At 45.4% G+C, this 15,746-nt stretch overlaps 1 protein-coding gene across 1 annotated transcript; it reads right to left on the bottom strand.

Moving 5' to 3' along the window:
- Positions 1-180: 180 nt before the first annotated feature.
- On the bottom strand, positions 181-15,297 carry rbl1 (retinoblastoma-like 1 (p107)). Its single transcript, XM_023795492.2, has 22 exons — positions 14,823-15,297; positions 13,015-13,148; positions 12,077-12,277; positions 11,872-11,936; positions 11,014-11,142; positions 10,739-10,911; positions 10,206-10,270; positions 9,658-9,847; positions 9,408-9,574; positions 9,126-9,238; positions 8,904-9,007; positions 8,413-8,550; positions 8,165-8,329; positions 7,596-7,734; positions 6,690-6,953; positions 5,543-5,727; positions 4,470-4,646; positions 4,305-4,376; positions 4,108-4,195; positions 2,280-2,407; positions 1,801-1,965; positions 181-1,453 (listed from the first exon to the last, which is right to left on the bottom strand). Exons 1-22 carry the CDS (start codon positions 14,979-14,981, stop codon positions 1,283-1,285), a joined length of 3,192 nt encoding a protein of 1,063 aa, XP_023651260.1. The 5' UTR covers positions 14,982-15,297; the 3' UTR covers positions 181-1,282.
- Between the last annotated feature and the right edge of the window lie 449 nt (positions 15,298-15,746).

Genomic DNA, 15,746 nt, shown 5'->3' with positions numbered 1-15,746 from the left:
CTGGGGTTTAGGAGCCATGCTCAGGGGTCCAATGGTGATAAGGTTACTAGTCACAATATTCAAACCCACAGCCCTTCAGGATATGGGTATGGGGTCCTATCCTGCTAGGAAAGTGCATGTTAAAATAGAGCATTAATGTCAACAGGCACATAAAGTTAAGACAAAAAGCAGATCACTAAGTAAGTAAAATATGAAAGTTTATTTTCATACATGTGTAAAAGAAAAGGGGAAAATTTAGCCATGCTCTGGGTTACGGCCATGCTACAGAAAGTGTCCATTTCATTGTTTCTTCCAATTTTTCCCAGTTCAGCTTAATTTGTTACTTTACAAAATATAATTAGTCAACACCCAGGTAATTAGAATGCTAATAAAAGATACTAAACAGGATTTTGCATTTCCCTAAGTGGGAAACTAACAAGCAGTAACCCTGCTCCTTCTGTATTATGTAGAATCAGTTAATGTAAGCTGTGTTGGATTCGGGACCGAACTACTGTTATGTTCCGTTTCAGTTTGATGTGGAACTCTGTTTAAGATGCAGAACAAACAGATTAACCCACAGAGTACTGATCAGTTTTAAAGTAAATACCAGGATCACTGGTCACCAAGTCCCATTAGATGTGAAACATTACATAAGAACAAACATTTTTTAAGTTCCAAATTAAATCTGAATATCATTTAAAAGAAGACAGCTGGGCGAATATTTCAACAGCAAGATATGACTTTGCAAAAATAAACAAAACTGCTGAACAACTCAGCATTAATGCGCAACCACATAATTAAAAAAAGAGAAAAAAAGTGTAGATACTACACACATAGACAAAATGCTGCTAAAAAGCAGCATAAACCCACAGTTACCTGCCTAGAGACCATCCGACTGCATCTGCCCCAAGAATCAGCTCCAGAAAAGGCCACGGAGGGAGGAATTGGGCTTCACTCACCCATTACCTCATCTCCCAAAACCCATGCCAAGATACTACTTTTGGTTCATAACCAAAACAAAAATATTACATTAAAAACATAACCTTGATTTTTATTTTTTTTGGGGGAGAGACACAAATCATAAGATCTCTGGGCAGACCTGTGTGCTTACGACTTACAATTAAGGGTACAGTTCTGTGCTGTATATCCATAATGCTGATGCTGTGATGGCATTGGGTGACCGAGAACCGCCTCCCTCGGAACCAGAGTCAAGCAGGGGGCGTGGCCTGCAGTGGTGGAGCGCTCACTGGTAGAGCGCTCACTGGTAGAGCGCTCACTGGTAGAGCGCTCCGTGGTAGAGTGCTCAGTGGTGAGCTCTCTCACTCACGACGTCCTGGAGGCGTTTCAGCAGCACGTCCTTGCTCTCCTGGCACGGTCGCTTGGACGGGGAATCCGGGTAGTCACCCTCCATGGTGAAGACCCGCTTGCGGCTCACACCTCCTTGCCGGATCATCCTGTTGATGTCGTTCAGCTCCTGAACACAGTGGGAAGGGGGACAAATTACGTTTTATTCACTTGGCAGGTGCTTGCGTCCAGACGTGCAGGGGCTAAGTACAGAGAGGCGACGTGTCCAGTATCCTTATTAGACATCCGCACAGTTGCTGTTAGCTGGATCTCCAAACTGCAATGGACAGAAGGATTGAAGGAACAGAACACACTGCTCTATGCCGGAATGGCCATGAGACCCACGCTGGGCAGAACCGCAACTTGCTGTCAATCACAGCAGACCAACCAATCAAAGTCCTATGTCTATGTCTGAGCCTGATAGGTGCCAACATAAAAAAAGATATTGGATGACAGGGTGAGGGGGAGTGGACTTACCTTAGAGGGGCTGCCGTTGAACTTGTAGGTGAAGGCAGAGCTGGGGGTGATACAGGAGCCGTTCTTGTGTGGGGAAACGTAGATGAAGTGCCTCTGGGACACGCGGCGAGGTGACAGTGGCTGCGCCCTCACAGACGGGAACGGGGAAAGAGGCGGAGCCTCTGCCTGAATAGGGGAGAGGACCGTTCACATTGGCAGCCCCGAAGGTTACATCAGAACCAGCAGGCTTGCTACTGTGTGGGTTTTGATGCAGTCATCGGCTTTTACGAGACAAAAGGTTAGTGCTAACATATGTAAGCCGAAAGGGCAGGTCGAAAGCTCATTTTAAAATCGGTGGAAGGACACCATCACGGAATGAGGGGGAGAATCGATACACAGGAAGAAAGGCAGTTTAAGATGGACGTGATTGTGTAGAACATCAATAATGAAAATGTACCAGCAAATTTAACGCAGACAAGAAAACCCCTGTGGTACCCTACCCTGCTGTCTGTGCTGGGAACGGCGTATTTGACCGCGAAACCCTTCATCCTCAGGACATAGACAGAGTTGTAGAACTGGATCAAGTCACCCCGCTCCTCTAAATCTGCTTCTGATTCCTTCTCAGCACCTGCAACACACACACACAACAAAGCAAGGTCAGACACATAAAAAAAATAAAAATAAAAAATCTAATGCGCGAACTTGGAAAATGCATTTGAAGACAAACTCCCTGGGTGGAGCAGACTGTGTATCTGCTGAAAGGGCATTCAGGAGTGTAGCAGCTTTCCTGCTCTCTGAGGGTCATCCACAGCAGCTTAGCTCCAGCAGCCAGCTGCAGAATCACCTTCCAGCAGTTGCTCTCTGGCCCCATTTATGCCAGAATGGATGACTCTGCATCCTCAGCTTCTTGGCTCTGGCACCATCACAATGTTTTCTGTGGCCGTTCAGCATGAGTTCACTGCACCATAATTGAGCCTTTGAACGTATCTGTTGATGCAGCACTTAGTAATTCATTTTTCAGTGAGAGTAATAAATTAGTATCAGTGGTGGGCACAGCTAACAAAAACGTTAGCTTCAACAACTGCTAATCCACTAACTCTAGTTTCATTTGATAATGCTAAACTGATAAACCACTAAAAAAAATATAGCAAAAGCTCATGATAACCGCTAACATTTATTACATGAACTTAGCTTTCATACCTAGAGTGCTAAAATTTTAGCCTATTTGACACTGAAGTTCCAGCTGTCGGACTGCAGTGATTACCAGGAGATGTTTAGGACTTACCCAGTTGGGTATTGTTAGATTCTGTATTCTCCAAAATGAATCTGTTTTGAAATTTTCTATCTATGAAATACCATTTGCGAGATATAAGCATACATGTTGGAGAAGCCCTATATCACAAATGGCCCATGATGACATTTTGCCTTCAGTCAAGCCGCTAAGCGACTACAAACATGGCGCTGTTTGCCCAGCTGTTCACCGAGGAAGAAGGGTCTCGGCTCCTTATTGGTCTACAGCACTGACAATTAGAAGTCCGATAATACAACCGGGGGCCTGTACTATGAAGCAGCATTTATTACGTAACCAGATAACTTGTTGGATTTATGGTAGTCTGGGGTAAATGTGAGTGAAGATAAAATTCTAAATGCTAAAACACTTCTTGATTTCTCCTTTCTGCTATACTTATAATTTGTATTGCTGTCAACAAACAGATAACATGTCATTTGTATTTCGGCACCGGGACCAACTCTTGATATGCATCATGTACGTCATATAATTTCACACTGACATTCAGTACTAGACAGGCCCTCTGACAGGCTGATTTGGGTATGGGGAGTCCCCCAGGTTAACATCATTCATATTCATGACCACAACTGTTTGCCCAGGTAGAGACAATTGAACAGAAACATTGACATACTTAGAGAGCTATAACCTATTTATTAAACAAAGGAATTTGTGAACGACTTGCAGGCAAATGTTGTGCACAGCAATGAATGCACTTAGCATTTTACGCCCATTCTGAATGAAGTTTCTAGAGTTGCCAGAAATACTAATTCGCTAACGAAAAAGTCAGCTTTGCTAATTAACAGTTAACGGATTAGCGGAAACCCTGCCTAACACTGCTTAGCATCCAACATGGGTAATCAGGCACTCCGATTACATGGCTGTGAAGACTCACGCAGGGACTAACTCTTCACCCTGACCGACAAATCACATTGGAAAAGGATCTTAATGTTGTCCCATAAGATTTTAATTTGCAGCATTTCCTCTAAAAGGGGAGTGCCAGGTCCTCGGTGGTGGTGGTGGTGGTGGGGGGGGTCACTCACCTTGCTCACCAAGCTGGTCTGTCCCTGGCTTGTTTTCATCAGAAAGCTGTTCCTTGCCTTTACACCGAAGGAGGACACTCCGATAAACCTGGTTATGGAAAAGGAATATTGGGTCAAAACAAGTTTTATCAACAAGCCATTGAAGCTATCATAACCAGACATTTGAGTGGAGTTGGGGCAGTAAGGGCATCACTCACATGGCTGTTGGCCTGTGGCTGGCTGCGGTAGCACTTCATGATGTCCTGAAAGGTGCGCTCCTCCTTTGTGATCTGGGAGGAAGGGGACAGTAGGAGGACATTAGCGGGATGCCAGAAGATACGGATTAACGCAGGTATATGGAGACAGGGTGGCGCCCCAATCACCTTGGACACAATGTACACGGCGCACATCAAGAGTTGGTCCAGGTGCCGGTCCTTCATCAGGTCCGTGCAGTGGACGACAGAATGCTCGAAACACGTCCAGATCTTTCCCCGGTGCTCTGCTGAGATGTCCAGCTTCAGGCACAGGTCCCGCAGCCGCACGCTGGCCAGGTGATACACCTGCATGAACCAAGGGGGGCGGGTCCTCACAGGTGAGAAATGTTTTGCGGCCTGGAGGTAGTTTCCATGGATACAGAAACAAACCTGACTGATGTGGAGATGAAGAGCTTTGCGTTTCAGGTCATGATCAGCCTAAGGGAGCAGGAACATAGCTGCTCTTTTCAGAATATAGATATGAAGTGGGAAAAGAACCACAAATCAACAATGCAGGTGGCAGCTGGAACATTTCAGGCAAGAATCAAGGAATTAGAGCCAAATTCTGACTAATTCTTCAAGTTCTGCCTGGAGACTGCGGATAAGAATTGCCGAGCTGCAGATCCTTTGCCAAAATTTTTATAAAAATGAACAAGACATACACAATTTTCACAATACAGAAGCATCTCTGTGCATTTGCAATAAGCGCATTTCTCCGGTGCCATGTGACACCTCTCAGAAGTGAGATTGGTCCCCATATCACGGCCTTGACAGCGACAGAGTCTGCTGGACCCTGAGGGAGCTGCACATACAGAGCAGGTGAGCCCAGGGGGTCTGCATGGCTCCCGCTCTGTCCCAAATCAGGGATACAAATTAAAATATGGACCCAGCTGTGTCCCACTCAGAGCCAAGCTGACAGCCAACTTCTGTCACACACATTCATTAAATCATGCCAGAAACGTGTATAAGGGCTTTTCATCCAGCTCCCCTCTCAAGCTTACATGAAGTCCATTACACTTAAATCTGGAAAACGTGAAAGCGACTCATTAGTTGTGATGTTTGAGGTGATGTGAGAGTATTTAGGGGATGCCCTGGATCCCCCAAGGCTGTCCTGTTTCTCACTCATATCCATCCCATTCTTGCCACAATGCAGTAACACTGGCATATTCAGTGTGCATGCACCCCTCCCCACCCCACCCCACCTTGCGGAAGAACAGTGCCAGTGAGCCAGTTCGCCGGGGCTTGTGGGTGCTCTGGGCATCAGCGGGCACGGCACCCAGGCCGGGCCGGCCCGGGGAGGCAGTGAGCAGAAGCTGAGCCGTTAGGGGCACAGATTCGCTGGGCTGCACCTGGATGATGGTGATTCCCCCGAAGTCACTCTTCAAGCCTGAGCATAAAAGGGCATTAATAAGGATTAAGAGTCTCTGGGGCTGGCAGCTGTCCCTAGGTGGAGGTAAAGGTCTGCGGTATAAACCATGCTAAAATACACCACAATTTCAGGGGCACAAAAAATTTTGAGCTTTTACAGGCAAGACAGTTAATGAAACTACAGAGATGTTTATAGCTGTTAAAAGATGCCTGTAAGTGAGATGGCAGACCACGCCATTGTAAACACTTTTAGAAACTTGTAAAAGCTTTTAGCATGTTAATGAATCCCGGCTTTTCCACAGTATGTATGGGCACCATGTCTTTTGCAATATACATATACATCACCTTCCACCGTGCGCCATTCTTATCATTTGGCAAACGTGTCAGGGACGGTTGCTTGCTTAACTTTGGATGTTGTGCTGGTGCTGCGGGTATTTTAATTTCGCTGAGAGCTGCACTTCTCCCACTCCGCTGTGTGCCTCTGCTTTAGGTGCTGGAATAAATTTGTCGTGCTGCTTCCTTTGGTTGCAAGTTTCTAAACAGACTTTGCAACGAGGACTTGTTTGGTCTGTGTCCGACGGCACAAAACCGAACCATTGCCATGTTGTTTGTGAATCCGCTACAGTGTTTGGGTGCGCCGCGCTAATGTACCCGTGAACAACGGTGCGTCGTATTAGTTCCGCTTTTGGCGCTTGCGTGTAAAATAACTAATAAAAGCGATCGTCATAAAAACACATGGTCCTGAACTGTAAATTTGAATTAAATCGATAAAATCAATGTAACGCCCACCGCTAATTGTATGCGGTGTTTTAATCATAATTTTTAAAAGAATAATAATTAGTTAAAAAGAAATTACTGATAAAAAATATTTTTTCATCAATTACTAGACATTTCAGGGGACCCCATTTGAATTCCAGACGACCCACATGGGTCACAACCCCAAGGTTGAAAAACCCTGGATTAACATTAAGACGGGGGTACCTTGCATGGGTATGCCAAGCTGCTGTGCATTGGCGGAGGCAGACATGGTGATAATGGTGTGTGCTGGGGACCCGGGCACGACCTCGGCGGCACAGGGGGACGTGGGGATGATCTTTAGCACGCCACCGGGGGGCAGGGGGACCCGCCTGGTGGGCGATCCTGGCTGGGCCAATGACACGTCGTCTCCAAACAGACGCCTCTTAGCGCTGCCGGCCAAGGGGGAGCTGTACCGGTCGTGAAGCGAGATGGGGGAAGGGGGCACATCTGCGGTTGGGAGGGGGGGCAGAGCATGTGTCAGACATGGGGAGAGGGGGGCTCTCAAGCTCTGGGACCCCCAGATAAAGACTACCCCGCACAGTGAATTCCAACAAGCCCAGCACCCTCAGATTGAATAACACTACGGCCAATGCCAGAACTCACAGTGAAGAGGGTAAATCACAGAAAATCAAGTTTACAGTGAAATAACATTTTTATTTCCTCACTGTCACAAGACATTCAGGAAGCTTTCGACTTTATACTGCAGTGTAAACCAAAGTAGCTGCATAATCCTTACAGCTCCAAGTCTGCTTAAAATACAGCTGTATCTGATGTCTACTCCTCCAGTGACTAATGAAACGATTAACTTCAATTATTTTTCAAATGCCTCTAACATGAGCAGAACAACTACTTTTCAGTCAGCATGTAAAATGAAAAGATTCTGTACAGAACAAAAAAAAAAACGGCAATTATAAAAAAAACACGGCATGAATAGTTTAACTTGTTAGACGCATCTGCTAAATAAGACAAATTATATCAAATTAAAACAGTCATTTCCTACAACACGGATTCTGGCAGTGAATATGTATTATGAAGAGATTTTATGTGGAAGTGGCACTATAACAGAAAGTGACCACACGGGGACCTCACCTTTGCGGGCACTTCCACTTCCGCCCAGACCGGTCCTCACCTCCCTGATGCGGGGGTGCACGATTGGGGAGAGGGCCACCAGGGGCAGGTGTGCCGGACCACTGCAGCCCCCCGTCTCAAAGCTGCTAGGGAAATTCACCTGCGGAGGGAGGGATGCTTATGACGACGACCTGCTGACTGAAATGCGAGAGAAAAACGGCAGCAGAAGCCCATGTGTGTCTGAAATGTAACGTCAGCGGCCACCATATGCCACTCAATGCTTAATAGGGCTGTCATTTCACGGTTTCGTCACTTTATGCATTTGTACTGTTTTATTAAAAATGCACTGGCTCTATACACAACCAAACCCAAAATACGTACATGCACCGGGACCAAGTTCTGACTTAAAAACTAAAAATCAAATGGCAAATATGACAGTGGCCTATTTCCATGACATGGGAAACACAAATTGCTCTCCAGGCAGATACTGCCTGCAGACACCCATCAGCTGCAATGTCCTCCTCCCAGGTGGGTCTCACCTCTTTCACAGCAGATACTTCCCCGAGGAACCCTTTCGGAGTTATTCTTACCTCCTCCACCGTAGGGACCTTCATGTGCGCAGCGTCCAGTGCCTCCCACAGTGCAGAGTCACGGGCCCAAGCTCGGCACTCCAGGACCTGCTCCTCGATGCTGTTCAGGTGCTTCACCGTGTCCCGTGAAAGGCCCTCCTCTGAGCGGATGAACACCTCGATCACCTTGGATAGGACGGGGGAAGATTCAGGATGCGGTTTGCAGAAAGCGCTTTGCTGGGACACGGGTCACGACGGCGTCCACGTACCTTGTAGAAGTAGAAGGGCCGCAGCCTGAAGACCTCGATCACCCAGGGGAAGGTGTGTTGCGAGCTGTAGGAAAAGAGAACAACCTCCAGGCAGCAGGCCATTAGAGAGCGGTGAAAGATGTCCTGCTCCAGCAGAACCTGTGATGTGACACACAAGAACATCAATCCCCAAAATGAGCAAGACGTAACACAAAGGAAAATTTATTAAAGCAACCCACAAAGATGTCAGATTGCTACAGATGGAGCTAAAGATTACTTTCCTGTCAGGGATATTATTCAAACCAGAACTTGCTACTTGGGGTTGTTCAGGAACTAGGTACCCAGGTGGAACAGAAACAACACTACAGTTACGTGAGGCGTTTGTTCAGAGCCAGATAAAAAAAAAAAAACTGCTCCGGAAGAGGTGGTCTGAATTAGTATTTTAAACACCTTTAATGTAAGGCAACATGATAGCTAGACAACCAGCACCAGCTGCTGGGGAATTTACTTACTGCCATGTCTTTGCCCTGCAGCCGGCGAAGCTCCTGGACCATCACGTTCTCCAGTACCTTGTAATACAGGATTTCGGCCAGCTTGAACCTCTTCTCTGCAAAATCTGACACGGCACCAACATGGTCAGGAGATAACATAAACCCAAAAGCAACAGCTTCCGCAGCATCCCATGTTACTCGTGTCAGTAAAAGTAATGACGCCACGCAATACAGCGCCCTCACCCATGTGAGATCCCGGGAGCTCCTCCGTGTCCTTGGTGTAGTGTTCCCGGAACGTCTCCCCCAGGGACTTCACTCGCTCCAGAATAGCATCTGTGGGATCTCGAGAGCACGACCTGGAAATAAATACCGGCAGCGAGTAAGATGTGGAGCGGCACCAAGGGGAGGAGTCCTGAGGGAGACACTTCTGATGCCTTTTGGTAAGCGGGTAGTACATGGCGACTGGAGAGGACCAGACCATGGACAGCAGGGAACACGCCTGAACTTCCAGGCGGTCCTACTCACTTGAAGATCTGCAACAGGGCCTCGCTGGGGGCATTGCGCAGTCCGGACACCATGCTCTGCAGCCGGCTGACACTCTGTGTGGCCGAGGACACTGGCGTCACCAGGACGTCTTTTTCCTTCAGGTATCCCCGGCCGGTCAGGGGGGTAGAGGGTGCGAACGAGCGCGTCTGCATGGGGGAAAGTAAACGTGACCCTTTGAGCTTCAGCACTGGATATAAAGCTCACCCTGCAGCCATAGCTCCAGTTGCACCTTCTCGAAGTGCTGCTGTAAGTTACACTCCATCTGCAGGCGGCAGGACAGCTGTCCCTCGGGAAGCTCAGTCGCCGTGGCTTTGCGGGGAGTGCCGATCTCCTCATCAGCGTCCGCACCCAAGAACACGCGCTCGTCGAAATCACCGCCCGTCAGCACATACTCCTCATACTCTCGGTTAACCGCCTTGCTGGGGGAGGCAAACAAGTTGGCGATCAGAATCAGAATTAAAGTTTGCAATTAGTAGAGCTCGTTGTAGGATGACTGAGTACACAAACAGAGAGGGGAGAAAGATTAAAGTGGCTAAAGGGAAAGAGCTTAAAAACTGGAAATAAAGTCCAACTTTCAAATAATCTAAAAGCTAGTGCAAGTCACCAAAAAGACGACAAAGAACGATAAAAAGGTCAATTGTTCCATTAGTCTTTAAGCATGTCACACCATTTGTGAATTTTGTCCAGCAATTTCATTATAAAAGACCAGAAAGTACAGAGTGAAGAGACAGAGCTGACAAAGAGGAGGAAGAGGAGAGTGGGGTGGTCATCGCTTACTTATTATCAATGAAGTTAGGGGTGTCCAGGAGTTCAGTGAGCAACAGTTCACTCCCTTTCAAAATCTAGAAGAAAGAAAAACACATTACAGCATAAGTCACCGATAATGGTGTGACGAGGCAGCTGTTTTCACTTTCACTAGTCAGACTACATACGGTAATACAGAAAGAATTTTAAATGGGGGGCTTCCTTGTGACCCAGTGCCCTCACAGAAAGCAGAACAGCCTCATGGTTAATCTACCAGATTGTCAACCCAAAGATTGCTGGTTCAAGCCCAAGGAGAGGATTCAGTCTGAAGACTGCAGACTGTATGTGGAGTTTGCATGTTGCATGTTCAAAGACACGCAGTTAGACTAAACAGCATCTATAAGCTGCCTGAGACGGCACCTCGTTCAAACTGTACTGCTGCCTAGTGCCTTTAACTGTCTGGGGAGACAAGTTGTTATAAGACGGATGAAACTCAAATTAATTCATTTCAATGAGTTGCAGGACAAACTTATAGATTGCAAGAGCAACCTCAGAAAGGACAGTACCTGTCTCTCGAACAGTTTTTTAATGTAGGGTTTGAAATAGTGCTCCTTAATTCCCTTGGCCTCTAGAACTAGTCCATCATGCAGTTCACACAACTTTTCCAGCATGCATGGGGGCTGCTCTGGAGGGGTATAAACAGGGCTAAGGTAGTCCTGATTCTTAGGGCAAGGCAGACCTGCACAAGACAAAAAAACACCCACCATCAACATAAAGCATTAGCTTTTAAAACCACCCCAGGAAAGCAAATCCCCAAATCATGACAGTACTGGGCCGTTACCTTTGAAGGATGGATTGATGAGGTCTTTTCTGTTGGCACACAGAAGTGCATTAGCAAACACCAAATCCAGGCAGCAGAGGAGGAGGTGATACGAGTTCACCAGGTCATCACCAATCATGCGGAAATTTCCTGTGTAGGCGCATCAAAAGTCAATTTCTGCAGTGTGAAGTTACTGAACCACCAACCACATTAACTAAAATGTACAGTAAAAGTTATCATTAGTACTAGTAGAGGTTGACAGGAGAGGGGGCGGGGCAGCCGATTATTAAGCATTTTATGGCAATCGGCATCGGCCGATTAATGAGACTACGGGGCGGACATTGTGATTGCGGCGTGTGGCTGTGTGTGATTGACAAGCAGCCACACGGAGCACTCACTCCGTCAGTTGCTGCATTGTGGTTTATCAGAACCTACAGCGGTGAACCTACACGGCAGCCAAAGGTAAGAGTCCTAAATTCCCCTCGTTTACATCAGTTTCACATCATGAATAATACTGGCACAAGCCAAAACAATCTCAGTTTTGAAACATATTTTGTTACTTTTGTCATAAATTGTATCAGACGCCAAAGAAATAGAACTAAATGTGGTCTTAAAACACTGCATGCCCTTGTTCAACATGTGATTAATATGTAGAGTTAAAAATTCATTTTTGAATGCTATTAATGTTAAATATGTAAAGTTAAGCCGTTGTTTTACTCAATTGTTATTCTTCTACTAAAAATGGCATAATATCAGCCACCACCTCCCCAAAAAAAAGTATTGGCATCGGCCAGTATAACCAGGCCTATAATCAGGATCGACCATTAATGAGTAAACATACATTTTGCCAACGGCATTTTTATCAGTGGGAAGCCCTACCTTTTGTATACACAAAGAGAGTCCAGCAGAATTTGAAGACATCACTTATGTGACAGGGCAGCCGCCTTGGGGGGGGAAAAAAAAGGGGGGGGGGGATAAAAATCAATTACTGAACTGCTACTTACTTAAATTAATGAAACTGAAAAGGACAACGGCGCCCCGAGTGCCTAGGCCACCGGTTAGAGCTGGAGGTTTGATACAGTACCTGTGCTTTCTGCTCCTAGGCTGTCGTGAAGGTTCCCCCTGAGGATTCTGGAACATGCTCATGAAGATGGGTTCAAACTTCCTAAAGATCACCGTTGTCACTTCAAAATTTCTCTCCAAGTGCCCAACCTTATCTCGGAAGTCCTGGGACAAATTAGACATGTCCGACCACTTCTTCATCTTACAGAAGAACTGAATCAAACTGCCATTTTAAGAGGGGAAGAAAAGAACAAGTAAAGTATTGAAACAAGCCAGTACTTACAGGTCTGCTTAAATTATACTGTCTGGAGGATTATTAGGCAAGTGCTATTTCTGGAAATAATTTTCAGCAGAATTTGGGGAGTGGAAAGTGAATTGAGAAGTTCTTTAGCTCCAAGTAAGTTTATTTATAGAGAAAACACAAGTTTGTCACAAAGGAAAAAAAATGGAGAAAAAAAAAAGATTATTGTGCACAATTAGTAAGTGTTTGGAAACTAACTGGATTTTTCTCTTCACCATAAACAGAAAAAATAAAAATATATAGTTTCAGTTTTTCAGTCTGCATAAGGAATAGCAAACAATCGGCCATTCTGTAGTTCACTTTACCAAGTTTAATGTCCTGTATACTGTATAGCCACCGTTCTTCTCAATGACCATCAAGCCTTTCTTGGCCAATCTATAGAATACTTTGTTGCATGGGAAGGGGCATTGTCTTGCATATCATAACCTTTTTGAAAGCATGTGACTTCTTATACGAGTGTTTGAAGAAGGTATCTTCTAGAAGTTGACAGTAGATCTTTAAGTTATTTTATGCTATCCATTCTTAATTTGTGATTAATCTGGACTAAAATTGTTGGTCAGTAGAGAAGATACAAGCAAAATACACACTAGCCTAATAAATCTGCACACAATGTAAACAGAAAACAAACCAAATCAGGCAAATTGGGAGTCTATCCTCACCTAAGCTTGGAGCACCGCAGGATTCTGGTGAGTGACACACAATTTCCCTCCATCACCCCCTTGCCCACAGTGGGTGTGCTGCCCTTGCGGCAGGCTGCATAGAGGGCACAGGCAAGCCAGTGGACCAGCTCCCCCTGAGAAGCAGCACCAAAGACACATCAATACTGCACCACACCGTGACCCAAAAAGCAAATGGGCTGGGCTTCTCATGAAGTTTTTAGTTTTTGGTTAAATCAGAGCTGCCATATCAATAAAAGATGCATTTCTGGCACCTTACAGGATTGTGTACATTGGGTCAGATATGTTTCTTCGGGGGGAGGGGGGGGGGGGGAGCAAGATAATCAAGACAACTCATTGCATCACAGTGATACAAGCAAGACAGGCACTGGAATGATAGAGACAAGTAAGAGGGTTAGCAGCGCACAGCTCAGAAGAGTTCAGGACACATATTTAATATACTGCCTAAGAAAAACACCAGGTCCAGTCATCTGTACAGCAATTTTTCTCCATCCTCCCCCTTCTCAGACAGTTAGGACCTTAAGGGATCAGTCCCCAAGTTTTAGGGACAGTTTTTTTCCCCCAAAGGCAGTAATGCTCTTCAAAAAACGGACTTTATTCCCCCAAGCTCTACCTCCATTGCATCTCTACTATATGTATAAAATACATGTCATGATTATTTAGTGTTATTTTCTATTATTTGTTATTCATTGTCAGGTGGTGTACTGATTTTATTATATTTGGGACTCCAGTTATGGTAAGAAATGAAAGAGTAACATAAATAAATTACTAATAAATTTGCATGTGAACACTGCACAAATTAATCGAGCAAACCCAGTTTCATTATAACAGAAAATAATAAATGTACTCCCACTGCTATAATAGCCATCCCGTAAAATAACATTACTCCTCTTCTGTAGTATACCTCGTTTTATGTGAGGTAACGGCCAGGAACCATGATTAAATGTTCATGATGTACCCATTCCCATCAAACGGGGGTGGGGGGATTAGCCGCGTGGAGCTGTAAACACACACAGACCAATTGCGCATGTGCAATCCCTAGCATATTGGAGTCGAGTTTTAAAAATCCTACCTAACTCCAGTTGATACACTCGTAAGGTATGGTGCTGCTACCTGCCTGGTTCCATTTGAGGCGATTTTCCATCTTCGGGTACTTTTTGCTTTGTCACCAATTCGTTAGGTTGTAATAGTATTAAGTTTGGTTTCTTGAACTAGTTATTACCGTAATGGAGAATTGTCCAACCTGTACGTAAACGAGTGCCGCTACACAGTGCAAACACACAAAATTATGATCATCTAATGGACTCGCAAAACACCAATTCAATGAAAAGGACTAGCCGCAAAGGATATTTCCATTCATTTCAGATCAAACCAGAGATGGAGCGGAAATGTGATTTAAGAAAAATACCAAAATTTGGGGCAATGACAGCATATTACAAATCGAGGCAAACTAAACACAGAAGTATTTTGCCCAACCAAACTTAAATACATGGCGAGTTATGCAAGTCAATAAAATCCACATTACTGTTGCAGCACCAGGATCATGCCGCAGTTTTTTGTATAATTTTTAACTTCAACAACGTATCGTCCCACTGCATAAACACAAACGCGCAGCCAAGCTGTTGACTAGTCCGACTTCGAGTTAGTTGCCCGACAAAAATATTCAGCTGAACAAACTGTCAACTTCACAAACACCAAGATAGAACTACCTTTCCGAGGTTTAACGATTCTGTCGTTAATAAACGCGAGAGATGAGGTGAAGACGCTAGTTTATGTCGAATTTCCCTTACCTCCAGCGTGTACGTATCCCAGACGGCAGTGAAATTTTGCATAGCTTCGTCCGCAGTCTGCTCGTCCATATTCAACTCTTGGCACAGCGCTTCCATGATTTCCCGGGCCGTGTTATCCTCCCCGTTCCCACACGGGGAGTCCACCTCGTTTTCTCGCATCTGAATATTCCTTTTTCTCAAATTGAAACAAAAAGAAAAAAAACTATGCCGTTAGACTGCAACCGCAATATTCTCAGTCATCCACCAGTATCCCACAATCCCCTGCTGGCAAAATTGGCGCGAAAAGGTACAGCGTTACAGGAAGAGACGGCACGTGGGGAGTGGTGCCCTCGGGACCGCCCCTTTGGGCGTGCCTGAACGCGTCCGCTATGGTGGAAGCCACCGATGTCCTAAAACACTCACCCGCTACATAGTATACATCATTTGGTTTAAGTGTAACTTTTAACGATAGGTTGATGTGTGCACACTTAACCCATGAACACAATGTGTTTGCGTCCCCTGTCTTCAGTGTTTCAAATGACACGATTCCTTTTCTGTGCTTTAAAACTAGATATCTTTGTTGTAATTCTGCAGAGGCAGATCTCGGCGCAAACGGGAATGAAACAGGCTTGTTTAGAAAAACACAGAAAAGCCCTTTACTGAAACAACCAAGGCTGAGTTTCCCGAAGCGTTCTTAACGCTACGTCGTTCTTAAGTTCTGTGTTAAAAGATAGACGAACGACGTAGCGTTAAGAAGGCTTCGGGAAACTCACCCCAAGTGGATAACACACTTTGGTAAATGATCACAATCCTCGACTTAACCTTAAATAGTCTGTTGAAATTTTAGCCAAATTATTACGACATGAGGAGTCATAATGCGACAATCATCCGAAAATGGTTTTAAAACCAACGGCTGCACAGTCGACGGTTTCCATTCTAATCCAT

Source organism: Paramormyrops kingsleyae, chromosome 8 (genome assembly GCF_048594095.1).
Source record: "Paramormyrops kingsleyae isolate MSU_618 chromosome 8, PKINGS_0.4, whole genome shotgun sequence".
In the NCBI taxonomy this organism is placed as follows: domain Eukaryota; kingdom Metazoa; phylum Chordata; class Actinopteri; order Osteoglossiformes; family Mormyridae; genus Paramormyrops; species Paramormyrops kingsleyae.
Note: the sequence above shows the minus strand (reverse complement) of the source record. Positions and strands in the feature narration are given on the sequence as shown.